Source organism: Microcebus murinus, chromosome 27, assembly GCF_040939455.1.
Source record: "Microcebus murinus isolate Inina chromosome 27, M.murinus_Inina_mat1.0, whole genome shotgun sequence".
Lineage (NCBI taxonomy): Eukaryota > Metazoa > Chordata > Mammalia > Primates > Cheirogaleidae > Microcebus > Microcebus murinus.
In genome coordinates this window covers 4,790,275-4,812,938 of record NC_134130.1, presented here as the reverse complement: position 1 = coordinate 4,812,938, position 22,664 = coordinate 4,790,275, and the positions used below count along the sequence as shown (strand labels likewise).

At 63.0% G+C, this 22,664-nt stretch overlaps 1 protein-coding gene across 1 annotated transcript in view; it reads right to left on the bottom strand.

The window, feature by feature from the left end:
• Positions 1-22,664, bottom strand: part of PTPRS (protein tyrosine phosphatase receptor type S) — a 62,568-nt gene that overhangs the window by 9,752 nt on the left and 30,152 nt on the right. Inside the window, exons 8-22 of the mRNA XM_075998305.1 lie at positions 20,082-20,351; positions 18,079-18,660; positions 17,380-17,513; positions 16,433-16,577; positions 10,740-11,045; positions 9,609-9,802; positions 7,327-7,444; positions 4,491-5,099; positions 4,013-4,110; positions 3,184-3,437; positions 2,632-2,725; positions 2,328-2,543; positions 1,726-1,883; positions 1,177-1,188; positions 875-987 (exon numbers count right to left, since the gene is read on the bottom strand). Of these exons, the coding sequence (XP_075854420.1) occupies positions 875-987; positions 1,177-1,188; positions 1,726-1,883; positions 2,328-2,543; positions 2,632-2,725; positions 3,184-3,437; positions 4,013-4,110; positions 4,491-5,099; positions 7,327-7,444; positions 9,609-9,802; positions 10,740-11,045; positions 16,433-16,577; positions 17,380-17,513; positions 18,079-18,660; positions 20,082-20,351 (3,303 nt within the window). The remainder of the gene's footprint in view (positions 1-874; positions 988-1,176; positions 1,189-1,725; positions 1,884-2,327; positions 2,544-2,631; positions 2,726-3,183; positions 3,438-4,012; positions 4,111-4,490; positions 5,100-7,326; positions 7,445-9,608; positions 9,803-10,739; positions 11,046-16,432; positions 16,578-17,379; positions 17,514-18,078; positions 18,661-20,081; positions 20,352-22,664) is intronic.

The following is a 22,664-nucleotide window of genomic DNA, read 5'->3' as shown; positions in this document are numbered from 1 at the left end:
GCCGGGCCAGAGACAGAAAAAGGGAAGCACGTCGGGAATGCACGTGGCGCTGCGCGGGAGCCCTCGAGGGAGACTGCGGACATCAGTTAAACGTTTAGAGCCTCCGCCTGGCCGGTGTGAGCCAGGCCAGAGTCAGGAAGTGGAGACCTCGGACCGGTGGAGGGGCAGAGGGCACCGTGCGACCCCACACGGAGGACAGCAGCCGTCAGGAAAACGAAAAACGCCTCATCTGGTTGGAAGCAGCCGGCACGAGCCGTTAAGTCTGGGTCACCGTCCGCAAGGACGGGGCCTCGGTTGGGCTCTCCCGCCAGGGGTGGGGAGACGTTAGCTGAGTCCTGTCGGGCCGCGGGGAGCTACGCGGGGCAGGGGCGGCAGGAGCCCTTGCAGCCCTGGAGGGCAGAGGTGCGGCGCCCGGGGCAGGTGCAACTTCTGGAAAACGCCGGGGCAAACCTTCATTGCGCCCCCAAGGGCCCCTGGGACTGGAAGCACAGACAGAGCGTAGCTCTTTCTGCAGGCGGAAACAGGGGCTGGGGTTTTTGGGGTGCGTCTTCTCGTTTTTTGTTTGTGTGTTTGTTTTGAGATATTCTTTAGGTTCCTGGAGCGGACAGCAGCCATCAGTTAAATATAAAATTTTTTTTTCCTAATTTTTTTTCAAAAACCCAAACACAGAAAGTTGCGTGGAAGTTTACAAAGCCTCACGCGGTGGGCAGCAGAGCAACCCACGGGCGAGCCCCAAGCCCAGAGCCGTGGCGGGCGGGCGGGCGGGGTTTGGGAGCCGGGACTTCAGCTGTCCCGGGCACGGTTCAGAGGGGCGGTGAGGCCCTCCAGCTCCCTCCCCGTCGGGGCTGGCCCTCAGGGAGGGAGCCGCACGTACCTGGCGTCTGGAAGTTGATGCGCCTCATCTCCACGGGGTCCTTGGGGTGGTGGGGGGCGAGGTCCGCGTTGTTGAGCAGGCATTTGGTGCGGGGCTCCGAGTCCTTGCGCTTGCTTCTCGGGGGCAGGCGGGAGGGCCGGTGAGGGCGGCGAGCGCCCCGAGACCCGCGCACGCACCCGGGCCCAGGACCGTGCGTGGGGGGGGGGCGCATGCACCTGCCACTGGGGTTCCCAGGCCCACGCGCAGATGCGTCCCTTCCCCACGCCCCTGCCTCAACCTCCCCAGGGCAGGGCGGGGCTCACCTGTCAGGTTTGCTGCTCGGAAAGCAGGCACAGGGGAGCAGGGGCAAGAGAAGACAGGTTAGGGCTCGGCAGGTGACTCCGGCCTCCTTGAAGGGGCACCGTCCTTCCCGCTTGAAGCCCAGCCCCGCCATCCCCCGGGCTGTGTGACTTTGACCAAGTGGTTTAACCTCTGAGCCTCGGTTTCCCCCTCTATCCCACAGAGGCCTTCAGTGATGATCTTTCCCTGAATCTTCCCAGACCCTCCCTCTTCCTCCTCCAGGAAGCCCTCCCTGCTAAATGCCCTTGCATCTGCTCTCCTGACGTTCTCCAACACCCTTCCCCCCCGCCCCCCCCCCACTCCCGGCCTTTTACTGGGCAGGGCTAGGGCACCTTGCAGGATTTGGGAGACAGAGCTGGGAGTGCCCCGTGGGGAAAGGACTCTGCCTGAGGAGGCAGAGAATTAAGGGTTATGAGACTCTGTGGGCACTAAAGCTGGGGCTTTGAGGGATGTATATGAGTTCGAGAACTAGAACTACATGAGGTGTGGGGGACTGAGTGCAAGGGGCTCACTTCTTGTAGAGCAGGATGGCAATGACGATACAGATGATGAAGACCACGGCTAACACAGGTCCGATCACCCAGATGAGCCCCTCCTCGCCATCCACGATGGGCTGTGGGTCCGGATTATCCAGCTGGAAGGGGTCTGAGAAGGGGCTGGCTGCGAAGGTCTGCAGGAACAGGGGCGCCTCCATCAGAATCCATCTTCCTCAAACACAAACCTGTGCTCCTCCCCTGCTCAAAAACCTCCTACTGGTTCCCTAGAACCCGGACCCTGGTGGCCTGTATGGCCCGGTCCCTGCCAATCTTCACTCTCCCCATTCCAGACACTCTGAAATCCTTTCTGTCCCTCTTGCACCTCCACATCTCCGCACACGCAAGCCCTGGGATGCCTTTTCTTTTGTTGAACTCCTACACATCCCTCAAAAGCCCCAGCTCCAATGTCCCTTCCTCTAAGAAGCCTTCCCTTTAGGATTCCCCCCCATCCCAATCCTCCCCTCTGCCCAGCTCTGACCACAGGGAGCTGGGGGGCTCTGCCCGTGGCCCTGAGGTCTCTGTGGGGTCTGCCTCTCCCCGGAGGCGGGTCTGGGCGCGGGCAGACGCCGCGCACGTACGGGCTCGCTCTTCTGCAGCACGGCGAGCACAAAGAGGACGTAGCGGTGGCCGGGCTCCAGGCCCCGGTTGTCGAAGCCGCCGTACTGCTTCTGGTCGCCGGGGTGGAACGTGGAGGGCAGCACGGAGAAGCGGGCGGCGATGTAGGGCCGGGGCGCCTCCAGCTGGCGCGAGTGGCGCAGGCTGCGCCTCTGCAGTCGTGAGATGTCCTGGATGAGCTGTGGGGACACGCGTGGAAGGCTCGGAGCTCGGCGGGGAGCAGCGGGGCACAGGGACACGCGACACCTGGGCGGCCCAGACCCTCACCTCCTCGAGGTCCATGTCTTCCGGGCTGCCCAGCGGGCTCAGGAACTGGCCCCCACGGGACCTGCGGAGCGGCACCATCACGATGAAGTAGCTCCTGTCGGGAGACGGGCAGGCGTTGGAGGGGGCCGTCTATACCTCCTGCCTAGAAGGCTTGCCTCATGTAGTCCTAATTCTCGCACTCCTACACATCCCTCAAAGCCCCAGCTTACATGCACACACAGTCTCATAGCCCTTAATTCTTTGCTTCCTCAGGCAGAGTCCTCCTTTCCCCACTGGGGACTCCCAGCTCTGTCTCCCCACCAGTCAGGAAGCCCAGAACCAAGTCCTCTAAGGTGCCCGGGCCCTGCCTGCTAAAAGGTCAAGGACAAGGGGGTGCTGGGGAGTTTCAGAAGAGCAGACATGAGGGCGTTCAGTGACGATGGCCCGTAAGAAACTCCGAATCTTTCAGACAACCTCACGAGGCGGGGCTGATGGGATCCTTGTTTAATAGACAGGGAAACTGAGGCATGGAGCGGCTCGCGGCCGGCTGATGGGGGGTGGGGCCGAGCGTACTGGACGGGCACGGGGCTCTGGCCGTCGGGCAGATAGACCATGATGAAGCCGTCGGCGTCGGGCTTGGGCGCCACGCTGGGCTTGGCGCTGAGCAGGTTGAAGGCGGTCCAGGCGGTGACCGTCTGCTGCAGGCCGCCCAGGCTGCTGCCGCGGCCGGCCAGCACGAAGTTGTAGAAGGTGTGCGGCTTGAGGCGCGTGATCAGCTTCTTGGTGGTGCGGCCGTCCACGTCCAGCGTGAGCCCGTTGTACTGGATCTGCGGGCCGGGCGTCAGCGGGGCCGGGCGTCAGCGGGGCCTGGGGGCCGGATGCCCCAGCGGAGCCCGTCCCGCGGATGCCCCACCCGGACTACACCCGAGTCCTGGCAGAGCCCGGAGAAAACGCGATTCCGAGAGTCAACCCTGCCCGAACCCCAAGCCCAGACTGAGCCCCCTCCAAACTCAGCCCCAGCCCGAGCCCCACCCCTGACTGAGCCTTGATCCCAGGCCGAGCCCCGTCTGCACCTGAGCCCCGATCCCAGCCTGAGCCCCCCTCCAAACTCAGCCCCAGCCCCAGCCTGAGCCCCAACTCTGATTGACTAAGCCTTGATCCCAGGCCGAGCCCCGTCTGCACCTGAGCCCCGATCCCAGACTGAGCCCCCCTCCAAACTCAGCCCCAACCCCAGCCTGTCCCTGAGCCCTGATCCTAGACTAGCACTGAGCCTAGGCTAAACCTCGATCCCAGGCTGAGCCCCAACTCTGATTCCTGGCGCTGGCTGACCCTGGATCCCGACTCCGCATGGACCCCACATGGAACCCTGGCCCTGACCGCCCACCGGCCGGGCGGCGGGCACCTTGTAGGGCGTGGGCGAGTTGTAGTTGTCGGGGAACTCCCAGCTCAGCAGCACGGACGTCTTCATGATCATCTTCACCTTGAAGTTCCTGGGCGAGACTGCGCGGGCGTGCGGGGAGAGAGCAGAGGGGAGGCGGTGAGCGCGCGGCGGGGCGGGCGGGGCGGCCCAGGCGCTCCCTGTCGTGGCTGTGCCCGTCCCCGGCCTTCCTGCCTGGCCCTGGCCCGGCCCTGCCTGCCCTGTCCCGAGTCCCTGCTGCGGAGACGGCGGCTGCGGAGCGGAGGAGGAGGAGGAGGAGGAGGAGGAGGGGGAGACGGAGGGGAGGGGCGGCGGTGGTGCCACTGAGGCACGTCCCACCTTTGCCAACGCCGGAGCCTCTGGGGTCTGGCCTCGCCTGAGCCTCGCGAGGAAGCAGAAAAGCGACACTTACCTGGGGGCGGGGGCGGGGGGGCCCGGCTGCGCGCGGGGTGGCCGCGCCTACCTTGGTCCCGCGGCAGCGCCCGGTAGCGCACAGGGGGGCTGAAGGGGCCGGGGCCGCGGCGCGTGTGCGCGCGCACTTGCAGGTCGTAGGCCGTGTCGGGCTTGAGGCCGCGCAGCGTGAGCGCGTTCTCGGCGCCGGGCTCGGCGGCCGCGGGCAGCTCGGTCTCTCGCGCGGGCCCGGGCGCGCCGGCCTCCCGCACGGCCACCGTGTACTTGACGATGGCGCCGTTGCGCTCGGCGGGCACGGGCGGCAGCCAGCGCAGCAGGACGGTGCCGGCCGACGCGTTGCCCGCGGCCTCCAGGATCTGCGGGTGGCCGCGGGGCGCGTCCTCGGGGATGCTCAGGGCCTCGGCCGCCTCCTCGCCCAGGCCGCCGCGGCCGCGCGCCGCCAGCCGGAACACGTACGTGGCGCCCTTGTGCACGCCCGACGCCGCGTAGCGGTCCTCGGAGGGCGGGAACTCCAGCGTGGCCAGCGGCGCCGCGTCCTCGCGGCCGAACTGCAGGCGGTAGCCCAGCACCTCGCCCTCGGCCGCGCCCGCGGGGGGCGCCCAGCGCGCCAGCAGGCTGCCCTCGGCGGTGTGCTGCACGGACAGGGCGGGCCGGCCCAGCACTGCGGACAGGGACAGGACAGGGACGCGTCAGGGCCACCGCGGGCTGCCCTCGGCGGTGTGCTGCAGGACAGGGCGGGCCGGCCCAGCACTGTGGACAGGGACAGGACAGGGACGCGTCAGGGCCACCGCGGGCTGCCCTCGGCGGTGTGCTGCACGGACAGGGCGGGCCAGCCCAGCACTGCGGACAGGGACAGGGAGAGGGACGCGTCAGGGCCACCGCGGGCTGCCCTCGGCGGTGTGCTGCAAGACAGGGCGGGCCGGCCCAGCACTGCGGACAGGGACAGGACAGGGACGCGTCAGGGCCACCGCGGGCTGCCCTCGGCGGTGTGCTGCACGGACAGGGCGGGCCGGCCCAGCACTGCGGACAGGGACAGGACAGGGACGCGTCAGGGCCACCGCGGGCTGCCCTCGGCCGTGTGCTGCAGGACAGGGACAGGGACGTGTCAGGGCCACCACGGGCTGCCCTCGGCCGTGTGCTGCAGGACAGGGACAGGGACGCGTCAGGGCCACCGCGGGCTGCCCTCGGCCGTGTGCTGCACGGACAGGGCGGGCCGGCCCAGCACTGCGGACAGGGACAGGACAGGGACGCGTCAGGGCCACCGCGGGCTGCCCTCGGCGGTGTGCTGCACGGACAGGGACAGGGATGCGTCAGGGCCACCACGGGCTGCCCTGGGCCGTGTGCTGCACGGACAGGGCGGGCCGGCCCAGCACTGCGGACAGGGACGGGGACAGGGACGCGTCAGGGCCACCGCGGGCTGCCCTCGGCGGTGTGCTGCACGGACAGGGACAGGGACGCGTCAGGGCCACCGCGGGCTGCCCTCGGCGGTGTGCTGCAGGACAGGGCGGGCCGGCCCAGCACTGCGGACAGGGACAGGGACGCGTCAGGGCCACCGCAGGCCCGGCTCGGGTGCCGCTGCAATTCTAATCGCTAATTTAGTTTTGAGATGGGGTCTCACTCTGCTGTCCCAGCCAGAGTGCCCTGACGTCACAGCTCACTGCAGCCTCCAACTCCTGGGCTCGAGTGATCCTCCTGCCTCAGCCTCCCAAGTAGCTGGGACTACAGGCACCCATCACCACGCCCGGCTATCTTTCTGTACAGATGGGGTCTTGGTATGTTGCCCAGGCTGGTCTTAAACTCCCAGCCCCAAGCAATCCTCCCGCCTCAGCCTCCCAAAGTGCCAGAACTACAGGTGTGCACCACCACACCCAGCTAATTTGTCCTGTTTTTTGTAGAAAAGGGGTCTGGCTATGTTGTCCAGGCTGGTCTTGAACTCCTGAGCTCAAGCGATCCTCCCACCTTGGCCTCCCAAAGTGCCGGGATTACAGGCGTGAGCCACCGCACCCAGCCTGGGGTTGCAATTTTTCAAAGTAGGTTTTGGAAGCCCTTGCTAGGAAGCAAAGCCTTGCAGGAGGAGAGAGGACGCTACCAGGGGTCTGGGGGACAGTGCTCCAGGCAGAGGCAACAGCCAGTGCAAAGGCCCTGGGGCGGGATGGCAGCCACACTCCGCGAATGAACGCAGACCTCGCCCCTGGGACTCGCCCGCCACCGTTAACGGCCTGTGACTGCTGTGAGCAGCCAGGCAGGGGGCAGGGAGATCACAGGCGGCTTCCCGGAGGAGGCGGCGCTGGCGATAGAGCCCAGGCCAGCGCTGCGCACTCAGCCGCGTGGCAACGAGGGTCCCCGGGGAGGGCGGGTTGGGGGGGACCACGGGACCTTCCTGCTGTCCCTTCCACACGCCACACCCGTCCCCGTGCCGAGCTCAACTGTGGCGGAGGGGGGGGTCCCAGCCCCTTGTCACCCACAGGAGGGGCCAAAAGGGGAAACTGAGGCAGGGCTGCCGGGAGAGCTGTCTTCGCATGGCGCAGTGGGGGGAGACGGGAACGCCAGCCCGAAATAACAAGCTGCCGGGGTGATCGGAGCGGCGAGGGGGGTGGGGGGTGGGGCGCTGCCGGGGCCCAGGGTGGGGGGCGCCACTCAGCCCAGACCGTGGGATGGGGCGGTCAGGGAAGGCTTCCCGGGGGAGGTGCGGCCGAGCAGAGGCCTGGAGGCGGCGGCAGGACGGCCGGCGGGGAAGGGTTGGGGGCGACGGGCGTGAGGGCGTCACGCTGCCTGCCAGCGTCCCCGCAGGCCCCCTGCACCCCTGCTCTGGCACGTGCCCCGCCCGGGGCACCGCCCCTCCCGGGCTCAAGACTGAGGACGCGGCGCGGCCCCAGGGTGGCTCATACCTGCCCCCTTGGTCACCACCACCTTGGGTTTGCTGCGAGCGCCGTCCCCTTTCATGGTGTAGGCGGCCACGGTGACGGAGTAGGCGGTCTCGGGCTGCAGGTCTGTGATGACCATCTCCTGCGGGCGGGGACCGGGCGGTCAGAGCCGCGCCAGGCTGGGCCCGGCCGCCCGCCCCACGCACGCCCACGCGAGCTCATGCAGAGACCACGGGATGCCACACGTGCATGCTCAGAGGGGCACATGCGGCCTGACTCCTCCTGCCACCGTCTGCCTGGACCAGCCGGTCCCCTCTGCCCTGGTCCCCCGCCCCCGCCGCCCCACGCCTTCTCTGTGTCCCCCAAGGCCTGGCGTGACCTTCCCTGTCCCCTCCTTGCCCCGATCTCCTCTCTCCCCCTCCCTCGCTCACTCTGCTGCAGCCTCATGGGCCTCCTAGCTGTGCCTCCAACTCGCCAGGTGCATCCTGCCCCAGGGCCTTTGCACGGCCCGCTCCCACTGCCTCTGCACCCAGTGGTGAGCTGGGGATGCCCTGTGCCGACTCCAGACAGCCAATGCTTACGTTCTTGGGAATTTTGTGAGCTGGTTATAAAACACAGCTCTTCTTAAATCGTATAACCTTACAATCGGATAGATTGTATTAAAATAAAAGGCAGTAAATACTCAAAACCCACCCCTTCCTAGTTATTTTATTTTTTGAGACAGAGTCTTGCTCTGGCGCCCCAGCTGGAGTGCAGTGGCATCATCACAGCTCACTGAAGCCTCAAACTCCTGGGCTCGAGTGATCCTCCTCCTTCAGCCTCCTGAGAAGCTGGGACTACAGATGAGCCACCATGCCTGGCTAATTTTTTCTATCTCTTGTAGAGATGGGTCTTTTTTTTTCAAATTTATTTAATATTTTTATTTTTTGTGTGTGTGTGTGCGAGTCAGATTATGTAGAGATGGGTCTTGCTATGTTGTCCAGTCTGGTCTCGAACTCCTGGGCTCAAGTGATCCTCCCGCCTCGGCCTCCCAGAGTGCTGGGATCACAGGCAAGAGCCACCGCGCCCGGCCAGTAGTTATTTTACTATGTTCACTAACGTCTGTCCCCCCGAGGTCCCCTTGTCTGCTGTTATCTGTACCGTAGGGCGAGGACCTACCGCGCATCTCACAGGGAGCGCGGAAGGCACCTGGCGGGAGCATTTACGCCACGGGGATGGGCAGATGCTACGGCCCAGGCTCTCCCTCCGCCCCCGAGAGCTGACGTCTGACACCTACACCCCTGCTAACCCCGTCCCCACCACAGCTGTGGCCACACGTCTTCCTGTTTTGCTCTGGTCAACGTCCCTCTCCCCTACTGGACTCCGTCCCCTAGGGGGAGGGACTCGGGAGCCCTGGCCACTCCCGGTCCTCCCCAGCGCCTCGCACGCGGGCCAGCGTGTGGCCGGCAGCTTCCCGCCTGCGCACGCCCTCACGCACGCCCCGCGCGCGGCGCCTGCAAGCACGCACACACGCGACACGGTCCCGCATGCCTGGGAGCCGAGGGGTGGCAGGGTCAGGAGGATGGGTGGGGACAGGGCCGCACGAGCAGAGGGTCTCCTGCCCCTGAGCCGCGCACGCAGCCACCGCCCCGGGGTTGGCCGGCAGCGAGCAGAGGCCGGAGCCGGGGGCCAGGACAGGCCGTGGGGGACCAGTGCGACCCGGCGTCACACGGGCTCTCAGAGCGCCCGTGGCTCCCGCTTCAGGGGTAGGAAGAGAGCCCGGAGCGAGGCAGCGACTGGCCCGAAGTCACACAGAGATTCCCGGCTGCGGTCCAGGGCACTGGGGGTGGCACCCCGGTGTCACAGCCCCCCTCCCCGTCGGGGCGCACCGAACCCTCCGCAGCGTGGAGAGGCGCGTCTAGGCCCGGCAGGGAGGAGGGGGGCTGTGGGACCCGGAGTCCAGGGCCATGGAGGTGGGGCTAACCGAGCCCCAGGTCCCCTCCCGTGCGCTGGTGAGCTGGTCCGGGCGCCGGAGCCCGAGAGGGGACAGCGGGGCGCGGGGCGCGGGCGGGGCCCAGGGGAGGAGACCGTTCCGCGGAGGGGAGCGGGGTCACAGCACGGCACGGCACGGCCCGCGGAGGCGCGGCGAGGCCGGGGCTACTCACATACTCGGCCGTGTCATCCGTCTCCCACTGAGCGCGGGAGCAGGCGGCGGGGAGAGAGGACGCAGGTGAGCGGCGCCGGGGCGCGGGGAGCAGCGAGGGGGCGGAGCTTGCGGGGCCCCGCCCCCTCCCGGGCCCGCCCCGCCCCGCCCCGGCCCCGCCCACCTGGGCATCGGCCAGCATGACGTCCTTGATGCGGGGCGGCCCGCGGGCCTCGGCGCCCTCCATGCGCACGTAGTGGACCTGGTAGCCGCGGATCTGGCCGTGCTGCCGGCCGGGCGCGGGCGAGCGCCACAGCACGCGGATGGCCGTGGCGTTGAGCGCCTCCGCCTCCACCTTCCGCGGGGGCGCGCTGGGCACTGGCGGGCGGGAGGGCGGGGGACGTCACCGGGCGCGGCCTGCCCCGGCGGAGCGAGGCTCGCGCGCCCCGAGCCTCAACCCCCGCCCGGGGCCTGTGACCCGAGCGTCTGCACCACACCCACACTGCCCCAACTCCTCCGCGTCATCCCTGCCAGAGACCGGCTCTTGGCATCCTCATCGCACATTTGGGGAAACTGAGGCCGGAGGGCTGATCCGGAGAGCACAGGGTTAGCAAGAGGCCAAGAGAGCCGCTCTGACCCAGGCCGTGCAGCTCCCAGCTCCGGAGGCGGGTGGCCCACTGGGCACTCGGGGTCTTTTCAGCTGCCCCCGGACGCCACCCACCCCAGGGCCTGGCAGTAAGCGCCGCTCCCTTCCCCCAGGTGCAGGGCACACGGGCGCTGTCCACTGGGCACACGGGCGCTGTCCACTGGGCAACGGCTCGGGAAGGCGCCCAGGCCCCCGGGACCGGGAAGGCAGTTGGCACTGCCCCCCGTGAACCAGCCTGCGGGGCGGGCCGGGACCGGCACTGTCGCCTCGCTTTCCCAGCTCGGGGCTTGCTAGCCTGACACGGGCCGTGGTGGGGGCGTCTACACCACAGGAACCGGCCGATGCTACGCGCCGGTCTCCACGGCCCGGGAGCTGGCTGGCCGGCGCGGGCACTCTGCCGGCCACCTCCCGTCCAGGTGGGACGGCGGCTCGGGCCGAGGACGCTCGGAGGCCTGGCTCGCCCGAGTCTGAAACTCAGGTCTCCCGGGGGCCAGGGCCAGGAGCCAGGGCCGCGCCGTGGCCGCGGGGGCTGCGAGCCGTGTCCCACCCCGGCGTCCGCGTGGACGGCAGCACAGCGCTGCCTGCAGCCTCCCGGGCTCCGGAGCGGCCGCCCGAGGCCGCGGCCGCCGTGGGAGCCGAGGAGCCCTCTGGCCACAGCCCGGTGCTCACCGTCTTCCTCGGTGCGGACGACCACGGGCGAGCTCTCGGGCCCCGGCCCCACCTCCGTGTGCGCGACGGCCGTGACGCGGTACTCCGTCCACTTCTCCAAGGCCTCCAGCAGGATCTGGGTGGCGGTCGGGGGGATGCCGTCCACCTCCTTGGGGGCCGGGTCCTCCGAGCCCAGCGGTCGGTAGCGCACGCTGTAGCCCACCAGGGGCCCGTTGCGAGTGTCCGGCGGCGGCGGGCGCCAACTTACCAAAATGGCCGTGGAGCGCACGCTGACACACTTAACGTCTTGAGGGGGGGCTGACGGTTCTACGGGGAGAGCGTGGGGGGGGCGGGCGGGGAGGGGGCGGGGAAACAAAAGATGGGAAAGAGAAAATAAAAAAGAAGATGATAACAAACAAAACAGAACCGAACCAAAGAGAGTCGAACCCAGAAGCAGCGGGTGTCAACCAAAGGTGAGATGGGCGGGTGGCATGGTGGCCGGGAGGGCTGGCCAAGAACGCTGCGCTCGCACACAGGCGCGCCTGCGCGGCGCACAGTAGGTCTTCGGCACAGGGCAGCCATGGTCGCCATGGAGCACACGATAAAGCCCTACCTACCGGCACCTACTACGTGCCAGGCACCGGGCCAAGAGAAAGAACAACTGAAGCCCGTTCATCAGGTACCTACTACGTGCCAGGCGTTTGCCAAGGGCTCACGTGGTAACAGTGAAGCATCCTTCATTGAGCACCTACTGTGTGCCAGGCACCATGCCAAAGGAAAGAGTAATTGAAGCCCATTCATTAGGTACCCACTATGTGCTAGGCATCTGCTAGGGCTTCACAGGATAGTAGTAAAGCTTCTCTTTATTGAGCACCTACTGTGTGCCAGGCACCATGCCAAGGGGAATAGCAATTGAAGCCCACTTATTAGGTACCTACTATGTGCCAGGCAACATGCCAAGAGACAGAGCAATTGAAGCCCATTTATTAGGTACCAACTACGTGCTAGGCCTTTGCCAAAGGATCATGTGATAACAGTAAAGCATCATTTATTGAGCACCTACTGTGTGCCAGGCACCATGCCAAAGGAAAGAGCAATTGAAGCCCATTCATTAGGTACCTACTATGTGCTAGGCATTTGCCAGGGCTTCACAGAATAACAGTAAAGCATCTGTGTATTGAACACCTACTATGTGCCAGGCACCATGCCAAGGGAATAGCAACAGGAGCTCCATTCATTAGGTACCTACTATGTGCCAGGCACTTGCCAAGGGCTTCACAGAATGATAGTAAAGCACCTGTGTATTGAACACCTACTATGTGCCAGGCACCATGCCAAGGGAATAGCAATAGGAGCTCCATTCATTAGGTACCTACTATGTGCCAGGCACTTGCCAAGGGCTTCACAGAATGACAGTAAAGCATCAGTGTATTGAACACCTACTATGTGCCAGGCACCATGCCAAGGGGAATAGCAGTAGGAGCTCCATTCATTAGGTACCTACTATGTGCCAGGCACTTGCCAAGGGCTTCGCAGAATAACAGTAAAAACATCTGTGTATTGAACACCTACTATGTGCCAGGCGCCATGCTAAGGGGAATAGCAGTAGGAGCTCCATTCATTAGGTACCTACTATGTGCCAGGCACTTGCCAAGGGCTTCGCAGAATAACAGTAAAAACATCTGTGTATTGAACACCTACTATGTGCCAGGCGCCATGCTAAGGGGAATAGCAGTAGGAGCTCCATTTGTTAGGTGCCTACTATGTGCCAGTACTGCACCACGGGCTTCACAAAATAATAGTAAAAGTATCTATTTGCTGAATATCCACTATGTGCCAGGTACCAAGCCAAAAAGAATAGCAACAAAAGCTGCATTTATCAGGTACCTACTACGTGCCAGGCATGTGAAGGGCTTTATACAGTAACAGTAAATGTGCTTATTTGCTGAACACCTACTGTGTGCCAGGCATGGCACCAAGGGCTTTATAATATGATAAAAATGTCATAAATTCTTTTTTATAGTAGAAACATCTATTTACAGAACACCTGTGCAACCAGGGACCCCAGAGACCACCCCAACAGCTTACTTCTATTAGGACCATCCTCTTGGCCTCACTTAAAGAGAAAATAATGCCCTTGTCTATAGCACCTACTGTGTGCCGGTTAGCATGCCAAGGGCTTTCTAGAGTAATAATAAAAGTGCCTGTTTATTGGATACCTACTGAGTTAGGTACCAGGCTCAGGACTTTACAACCCATATGGAGCACCTAGATCATCATTTTCCTGGTTTTAGTCCCTACTATGCACCTGGCTTCACACTACCCATAACAGATCAACAGCAAGTCGCATTTACTGCACACCTACTATGGACAGGGAATGGTAATAGCTCGCTAAAGAATAGCAGTTGTCATTTATGTAGCACCTACTGTGCATCAGGTACTGTGCTGGGGGCTTATTGAAAAACAGTTAACAGTTCCCACATAATAAGCACCTACTATGTGCTAGGCACTGTACTAAGGGCCTTGTAGAATGTTAATAGTTCTCATTTGTCAAGCACCTATTAGGTGCCAAGCACTGTGTTAAGGGCTTTATTGAATAACAATAATAGCCTCCCATATATTAAGCACATACTATGTGCCAGGCATTGTGCTAAAGACCTCATATAAAAACGGCAATAGTTCTTATTTATTGAGCATCTATTTGCACACATTGGGCAAGTGCTTTGCAGGTGATAATTGCATGTTTTAAGCAAAAACTGTATACTTAGCATCATTCTAGACCCTTTCAGACTGACAGTAGTGCCCGTATGAGCACCTACTGTGTGCCTAGCACCAGGCCAACATCTTTATATCAAGGCCACTTATTGAGCACTTAATGTATGCCAGGCATCGTGCCAAGAGGTTTGAAGAACAATAATCCACGTTTTTGGTACCTACTGTGTGCCTGGCACCAGGTTAAGCTTCTTAGAAACTATTCACAGCTTCCATTTACTGAGTGACAACTATGTACTCAGCACTGTGCTAGTCTATATTTAGGTTTAAAAGAGCAGGTGCATTTATGGGGCACCGACTGTGTACCAGACAGCACGTGAAGGGCTCTGCAGAACAATAGCGGCAGTGCCCAGGGCATTACTAATAACTGTTAACTTCATGGTCTGCATGCCCACTGCAGGGCGCCGCCCCAGGGGGTTGGGCCTGTCACCCCCAGTCCCCATCGCAGGTGGGGACCCAGATTCAAAGCCTGCCTGCGTGGCGACTAGCACAGCCCCACCCTGGAAGCTCTGCATACACGACCTCTCTAAATCCGTCCCCAAATCCAGAGGCGGCCCCGCGTGACAGGTGAGGAAACTTAAGCCCGGAAACAGGAAGTGGCCCGCCCAAGGCTCTGAAGCCGGGATCGGAGCCCAGACTTCGCTGCTGCCCACGGGCTGTTGCATTTCAGCTCGAGGCTGGGAGTCCCGACCTCAGCCTGCGGCAGGGGGGACGGCTGGAGCCGCACTGCCCGGACTCCAGGGTCTGCCTCTTCTGGAGGGACCCAGAGAGACCACAGTCTCGCTCACTGGGAAAGCACGCCAAGCTGTCACCATCGCTCCAGCCTCGCGTGTTCCCCGAACACTCGTTTACTGAGTGCCTACTACGTGCACACCCTCGTGCTAGGGTCGGGGACCCAGAGAAGAATCAGATAGCCCTGTCCTCCAAGACGCTGAGCTACCAGGGCCCCCAGAGGCCACCCTAGCAGATAACTTCAACTAGAATGACTCTCCGGCCTCACTTACAGTGAAACACTGGAGACCCCTTTTCCTCCTCCTCCAAAAAAACTAGACGGGGGGGGGGGCTCCCATCTCCATTTCTTGACCAGCCACCCCCACCAAAAGTGCCTGGGGGAATCAGGCAGGAGCGGAAAAACCAACCAAGGAATGTGCCGGAAGGAATGGATTTGCTGAGAAAGGGGGAGGAAAAATAAAACCAAAACCATAATAAAATAAGAAGCGACGGTGATGGCGATGACGATGAGAAAAAACCATAATAAAAGAAAGAAAGACGCCTTTCCAGAAATCTCCCAGTCTGGTTACCTACCTTCCGCTCTTCAACCGCTAACTTATAAGACTTTCTTACGAGGGAGGGGCGGCGAGTGCTGCGCTCCCCGGCCAGACCGAGCTCTCGGTGGGTCTCCGGCGCCCGCGGCCCGCGGCCCTGCTCGGCCCCAGCGTGGGCACGCTGCGGTCCCGGGCTGGCGCGCCGGGGCGGGACGGTGTCTGGGGAGACCCACGGCCGAGCGGTCTGGCCTCCACCTACCCTTGTGTTCAGCCCAGGGAGCCCGCAGCCCGGGGACACGCCTGGCCCTGAGTCTCGGTGGGAAGCGGGGCCCTCTGCCCTCTGCCTGTCCTGGGCCGCCCCGAGGTGCGCGTGGCGGGCCGCAGCCGCTCTCTAGGTGGCCCTGGAGGCCGCGTCCTTCACAATCCGGCCCAACCTGCGTGACGTCTCGGGAGGGGGCCGCGTGGGCGTGGGCAGAAACAGGGACACGCGTGGCAGCGGCGCGTGGCTTGTCGGGGGCTGGGGGCCGAATTTGGGCTGCGGGCCGTCGTGAGCCCGGAGCGGTGGAGGGGCGGGCACGCAGGGTGGGCCGTCTTTGTGAGCCTGCTCGAGACCGGCGTGTACTCACCTTGGGCACCTCTGCCAGTCTCTGGGTGGCCGCCCACGCCACCGGCCACCCTCACTGACTCCACCTCACAGGCACACCCGTGCCTCCTAGCGGCTGAGCGCTCCGGCGCTCGCTCGGGACGGGGAGGGAGGGGCGGGTGGCGGTGCGGGGGAGGGGTGGCAGTGGGGGGGGCCGTGTCTCCGAGGCCCGAGCCCACTCGTCTGACCTGAGGCGCCCCTGTGCACACACACCCGGGGGCTTGAAGATTTGGCTGCTTCCGGAACAAAGCCTGGGGCGGCTACGCCGTGACTGACTGGGGGAGGGGTGTGGGGGGGAGAAGCACGGAGGGCCACGGCAGCAGGGCCATGGCAGGAGGGCACGGCAGGAGGCCACGGCAGCAGGGCCATGGCAGGAGGGCACGGCAGCAGGGCCACGTGGGCGGAGGCCACGCCAGGCCGGCTGAGCAGGGGGGAGGGAGGTGGGCGAGGCAGGGAGGCAGCGGGAAGGGCCTGCCGGCCCCAAGCGGGGACAGGCACTGACGTGGCCGTGGCACCAGGGCCACATGTGGCCCAGAGCCAGCTGCCAGGTGGAGGGGACTTCTTGGTAACAGGGAGGCGGGCGGGCACAGCAAAGAACCCCAGGGACTTGAGCCCCGAATGGGGACGTGCCAGCCCCTCGAAACCTGGTGTCCCCCCGACTCCGCCCCTCCCCCGCCCTGGGCACCGGGCCTGGCCGTGGGCAGTCGGGGCTGAGGCCCTGCGGGGCGGTGGGTGTGAGCTGTGACGACAGCCGCACGGCCCCCTCGGGTGTCTGCGCACCGGGCGCAGCGGGACAGTGCAGTCAGGCCCCGTGGGGGGGGGCGGGGAGGGGTGCGGGCTGCCACATCTCCCGAACTAGGGGCAAAATTGGCCGCTGCTCCTTGTCCCGGGGCCTCCACCCGGTCACCGGGGGACACAGAGAACCCCGTGGTGAGACCCTCACGGCACCGGTGGGGAAACCGAGGCACAGCGCGGCGCTGTGGCCGGCGGAGCAGCAGGGCGGGCCGGCCGCAGGGGAGGGCGGAGACACCTACTGGACTGCAGCGTGCGCTGCCGCACCGGCGCGGTGAAGGCGCCCAGGCCCTGCGGCGAGCGCGCCGCCAGCCGGAAGGCGTACTCCGTGTTGGGCTTGAGGTCGTCCACCACGAAGGAGGTCGTCGGGTCGAAGGTTCTTCCCACCTGGGGCCGCAGAGAGGGGGCGGGGCAGAGACGGACAGAGACCACAATGGACAGAGACACGGAAAGGCGGAGACAGAAAGACAGACGCAGAGACAGAAAGCGAGAGAGACACCAGCGAGGACAGAGACAGAGAGAGACAGAGACAGAGAGACAGCAAGACAGAAAGCGAGAGAGACAGAGACAAAGAGACAGAGAGACAGAAAGCGAGAGAGACACCAGTGAGGACAGAGACAGAGAGAGACAGAGACAGAGAGACAGCAAGACAGAAAGCGAGAGAGACAGAGACAAAGAGACAGAGAGAGAGATAGAAAGCGAGAGAGACACCAGCAAGGACAGAGACAGAGAGATAGCAAGACAGAAAGCGAGAGAGACAGAGACAAAGAGACAGAGACAGAGAGACGGCAAGACAGAAAGCAAGAGAGACACCAGTAAGGACAGAGACAGACAGAGAGATAGCAAGACAGAAAGCGAGAGAGACAGAGAGAGACAGAGACAGAGTGACGGCAAGACAGAAAGCGAGAGAGACACCAGCAAGGACAGAGACAGAGAGATAGCAAGACAGAAAGCGAGAGAGACAGAGACAAAGAGACAGAGACAGAGAGACAGCAAGACAGAAAACGAGAGAGACACCAGCGAGGACAGAGACAGAGAGAAACAGAGACGCCAATAAAGAGACAGGAGACACGGAGACGGCGGTCAGAGGACGGCGGGGACAGGGACAGGGAGGACGGAAGCAGGGAGAAGGGACGGTCAGCTGGCAGGCGGGGGGCGCCGGGCGGTCCCCCCCGCGGTGGCGCCTCACCTCCCTGCCGTGGTCGCCTTCGCGGAAGAGCAGCTCGTACTTGACCACGCTCTCCTGCCGCGGGGGGCTCCAGGACAGCGCGATGCTGGTCTCCGACTTGGCCTCGGCCCGCAGGTTCATGGGCTGGCCGGGCACTGGGGGAGACAGGCGCAGCTGGGGACGTCCTGTCCTCCCCAAGGGAAGCCCGGCGTTGCCCTGACGAGAGGGCTGCTCAGCTCCGGCTGCCTCCAAATCGTTCTCGTTCCTCTTATTTTCCTGGGAGACCCCGTCCCCGCCCACCTCAACTCCCCACCCTGTCTCCTTCCTGTGGGGCAAAACACCTTCACAGATCCCCCTTTCCGCCAGGTGCGGCGGCTCACGCCTGTAATCCCGGCAGGAGGATCGCTTGAGGCTGGGAGTTGGAGATCAGCCTGGGCAACGTAGCCAGACCCCATCTCCACAAAAAAATTTTTTTAAAAATTGGCCGGGCACAGTGGCGCACGCCTGATGTCCCAGCTACTCGGGAGGCTGAGGCAGGAGGATCGCTTGAGCCCGGGAGTTGGAGGCTGCAGTGAGCTAGGACAACGCCACTGCACTCCAGCCTGGGCGACAGAGCAAGAGCCTTTGCCTCTAAAGAAAATTAATTAGAAATAAATAACGCTGGCAAGAAAGCATTTCTAAGCACGGTGCGGGCCCGCTGGGAGCCGGGCCTGCGCTCACCTCCCTGCTGCGTCTTGACCTGGATGGGGTCCGAGAGGGGCCCGTCGCCCACGGAGGTGAAGGCCAGCACGCGCACGGTGTAGGTCTCGTCCTCCAGCAGGCTGCCCACGGTGGTCAGCAGGCTGTCGTCCACGTTGTGCTTCTGCCAGTTGCCCACGGGGTGCTCGGGCTCCATGGTGTAGTAGACGCGGTAGCCGCGGATCAGCCCGTTGGGCTCCACCGGCTCCTCCCACTGCACGATCATGGTGCTGGCGCTGAGCATGCGGGCCTGCACGTTCCGCGGCGCGCTGGCCGGGGCCTGCTCGCCCGTGCGGGTGACCACCGACTCGCTGGGCGGGCCCTGGCCGATGGAGTTCACGGCCGACACCCAGATCTCGTACTCCGAGTTGGGGCTCAGGCCGCCGATGCTGTAGCGCGTGGTGGTGATGTCCTCCTTGATCTGGTACGGCCCGTCCTGGCTCTTGGATTTATACTCGATGACATAATAGGACACAGGGTCCGGGTTGCCCGAGTCCCACGTGATGGTGATGCTGGTGGCTGTGTTCTCTGTCACCATGGGAGTCCCGGGGGCTTTGGGCAGAGCTGTGGGCAGGAGGCACCATCGGGGGACACCGGTTGAGGACCCTGAAGGCTGTGTGACTTTCGGCCACACGACTGCCCTCTCTGAGCCTTCATTTGCTAGGCAGGAGCGACGGGCCTAACGCTCCCATCTCATTGTCTACAGCAGGGCCCCAGCAACCTACAGCCGCCAGGCAGACTGTCCGGCACTTACTTTTTAATAAAGTTTTATTGGAACAGGGCCACACTCACACATTGTCAATGGCTGCCTTACGCGACGATGACAGAACTGAGCAGCTTGCGGCAGAGACGAGATATCCCCATAAAGCCGAAAACGTTTACTTTTTAGGAGGTTTGTTTGCAATTTAAGAAAAATATTTACTCCTTAAGGAAACGTTTGCAGCTCTTGGTCTACAGCTCTCTCTGTGGATCACTCTGCTCAGCGGCTTGGGTCTCCTGTCTGTTCCCACTTCATCCTGCTGTTCCATGAACCTCCGACACTTTGCCCCGATAGCCTCAGACTTCCCTCTCGCCTGGTGCAGTTGTCTTTATTACCTGATCGCCCCCCCAGCAAACGAAACTGCGTTTCATTCCCAGCCATTGTGACTGTCCTCAGGAAAACGACCAACAAACTGGCTGATGCTGACACTGCCCATGGCCCTAGGCTAGGGTGTCACCAACGTGTCCTGCAACGTGCCAGGAGGCAATTATTCTCGGCTTTGCAGGCTGGCTGGACTCTACTGCGACTACTCAGCTCTGCCATGATAGCCCTAAAGCGGGAGCTAAGGGCCTGAATGAATGGGTGTGTCTGTGTGCCAATAAAACTTTATTTATAAAACAACAAGTGGAGGGCCAGATTCAGCCTGTGGGTGGTTGCTTGCCGGCCCCTGCTGTAAAGGTCGAAACACACGTGAGGGCACCGTTCTCTGGACCTCACCACAAACTTGAGATATCAGGAGAATGGGCAGGAGCAGCCACGTTCCCCCGTTTACTCTCTCCGGACACCCTGAGTATTTCGCACATTCTGTTCCACCTTCCCAGAACATTGTTCCTCATCCTCTTTGTCCGGCTCACTTCCGTCCAACTTTCTGGGCTGAGACATCCCCTTCCCCGACCTAACCTTCCTGGGAGGTGACGCCTTTCCTCTGGGCGTCCTGAATGGCTGGGTGTGTCCCCTCTTGCAGCTCTGCTCAGCCTGTGGCACTGCTGCCCGAGCACACGGGGCCTCCCTCCCTGGACCCAGAGCTCGGCAGGGCAGGGGGCCCGACCCGGAACAGTCCCTAACCAAGAAGGATGGGTTCAGAGGACACCCGTCCTCTTTGCGGCCACGAATGGCCAGCGCCCAAACTGCAGATTCGGGGCTGCTCCGGGTCCGCCTCCCGCCCGTGCCGGGACTCGGGGACACCCTCCAGCCCGCCCTGCCGCCCCCGGAGGACCCTGCTCACATTTCACCGTGATCTGGGCCACCGCCTCGATGACGCCCAGGCTGGACATGGCCACGCACGTGTAGTTGGCCGAGTCCTTGACATCCGTGAGTTCTAGAACATTCCGACCCACGGGCATGTCGTCCTCGGGGGTCAGGTCCTCGGCCCCCTGCATCCACTTGACGTAGGGCATGGGCGAGCCCACGGCCACGCAGGTGATGTTCACGTTGCCACCTGGCATGATCTCGTGGCTCATGGGCAGGATGGAGAACCGAGGCGCCACGCGGCGGACTGGGGGGGGCGGCGGCGGGGGTGGGGGCGGGGGGCGGGGGGAGGGCACCGGGTGGGGAGGGGCGGTGGGAGACAGAAAATGCGGAGGAGGGGAAAAAAAAAAAGAAAGAAAGAAAAGCAGAAAGAAAGAAGGAAAGAAAGAAAAAAAAAAGGAAAAAAAAAAAGGGGAAAACAATTTAAATATAAACAAGGCCGTTCCTTTTCCCCCAATTAAATTTTTTTCCCCCAAATGAAAACGAAACAAAAGAACCAAATTAAAAAACCAAACTCCAACACAAAGAAAAGCAAAACTTCAAAGGAAGGCACTTCACAAACAATATATAGAGAGATATATTGATATATTAAAGAGACATGAAGCGCTATCTCATAGCAAGAGGGTTTCGTGGACCAGAGTGGCTGGCCACAGCACAGAGAGGGACACAAAAATTTATCAGCGGTTTCTCATCTTTGCTGACAGACGTGGCTCCGGGGAGCAGTCACCCGCCTGGGGGAGCGCGGGAAGGTTCCGGGCTGCGAGCGTCAGGGTTTTGGGGTGGCCGGGGGAGGGGACGGCTGCGGGAGGGGACGGCCCAACCCCCCCTGGTCCTCTGGGGCCTTGAGGACGTCAGATCTCACCGGGGAGGCGGAGGGAGCCTGAGAGCCGGTCCCCCGACTGTCCTCGTCCCGCCCGGTTGACTCGGGGCCCCGCCCGCTCCCCCGTGGCCCGCGAGGGAAAGATGAGAAACTCTAATGAAATTTTTGTGGTTTTGGGTATCGAAACCCTTCTAGAAGCTTCTGTCGGATCTGACAAGTTTCCACTGATAGATGCGGCTCTCAGAATCACAGACGTCATGCAACATGGGTCCAGAGAGAGAGACAGAGAGAGAGAGAGGAGGGGACGGAGGGAGGGACAGAGGGGAGATGCATTTCGGGGCTGCCCGGTGCACACGCGTGAGGGGGCCAGAGAGAGAGGGGGGACAGATGGCTTGAGAGACAGAGACAGAGAGAGGGAGGGACAGAGACAGACAGAAAGAAAGGGGGGAGGGGGCCCACTTCAATGCTGCATATTAAGTCTAGCGGATGTGACCCAATGTGACACGTCACATTGTCACATCACAGCCCTGGCAGAATAAACAGGATATTAATAATAATAATTAATTATAATCATCAACGAGGGGGTGAACTTGAACGCTGAGGAAACGGGGACACGTTCTGTGCATTTCTTAGCAGGGAGGGATGCGGCCTTCTGTCCCCCTCTCGGGGGGCGGCGAAGGCGGCAGGATGCATTTCGGGGGCTCCATTTTCGGAAGGCGGATGGGTTTCCGGGGTGGGGGGGCGCTGACGGGCAGCGGAGCTCGCAGAAGGCGCCGCCTGCCCCACGGGGGACGTGGACGGCCGGGGAGCGCTCGGGCTGACCTAGGCGATGTCGCTGGCCTCAAAGGGTCGTCCCTGGGTGACTCTCAGGAGCCATGGAAGCTCGTGGGTGGGTCCCCAGCGTCCAGGGGCAGAGGAGGCCTGTTCCCACGTGCAGGTGACAGACTGGAGGCTCAGCAATGCTAGACGGCTGGCTAGGGTCACCTGGCTAGGGTCACCTGGCTAGGGTCACCGTCCCCGCCTACCTCCGATTTGCACGTGGTCTTAGGGGCGCGGCCTGGGGGGTGGCTTCAGGGGGGCTCTGTCTGCTCTACCGAGGAGGGGGCTTCCGGGGGTGAAGGAAGGTGGCCCCAGTGCCCTCCCTCCCAGCCTGGGTCCCTCGCTGGAAACTGGACCCCTGATCCCCGAATCCCGGCGGGAGCTCGGCGGGCGTGGGGGTGGGGCCTGGAGCCGGCAGCCCTTCGGAAAACGAAGCCCCGCGAAAGGTCCAGAGTCACTCACGGTGGAGACAGGATGGAGGGGTGGCAGGTGCCACCCCAGGGACAAGTGGCAGTGGGGGGACGGAGGGACCATGCAGCCGAGAGGAGGGGAAGGGCGAGGTGCTCAGGTGGGGCAGGGGGTGGCCTTCCGGCAGGGGGTGGCGGGTGGCAGTGGGGGGGACGAATGGGGCCCGGCCAGCCCGCCACCGACATCCACAGTGAGGCTCGGGCGGGCGGTGGGGGGTGAGGGTGGGATGCAGTGGCCGCGTTGTCATGGAAACGGAACACGATGGGGGGATGAGTGTGGGGCGGAGGGGTGGGGAGGCTAATTATTATTCAAGGACAGGAAAAAAAAAAAACGGTATCGACATCCAAAACAAAAGCAGGAAGAACAAATGAAAATATAAAAGCAAAAATGGGGAGGAAAAAAAGAATCTAAAATATAAACAAAAAGTAACCCCTCTGGAACGAAACAAAACAC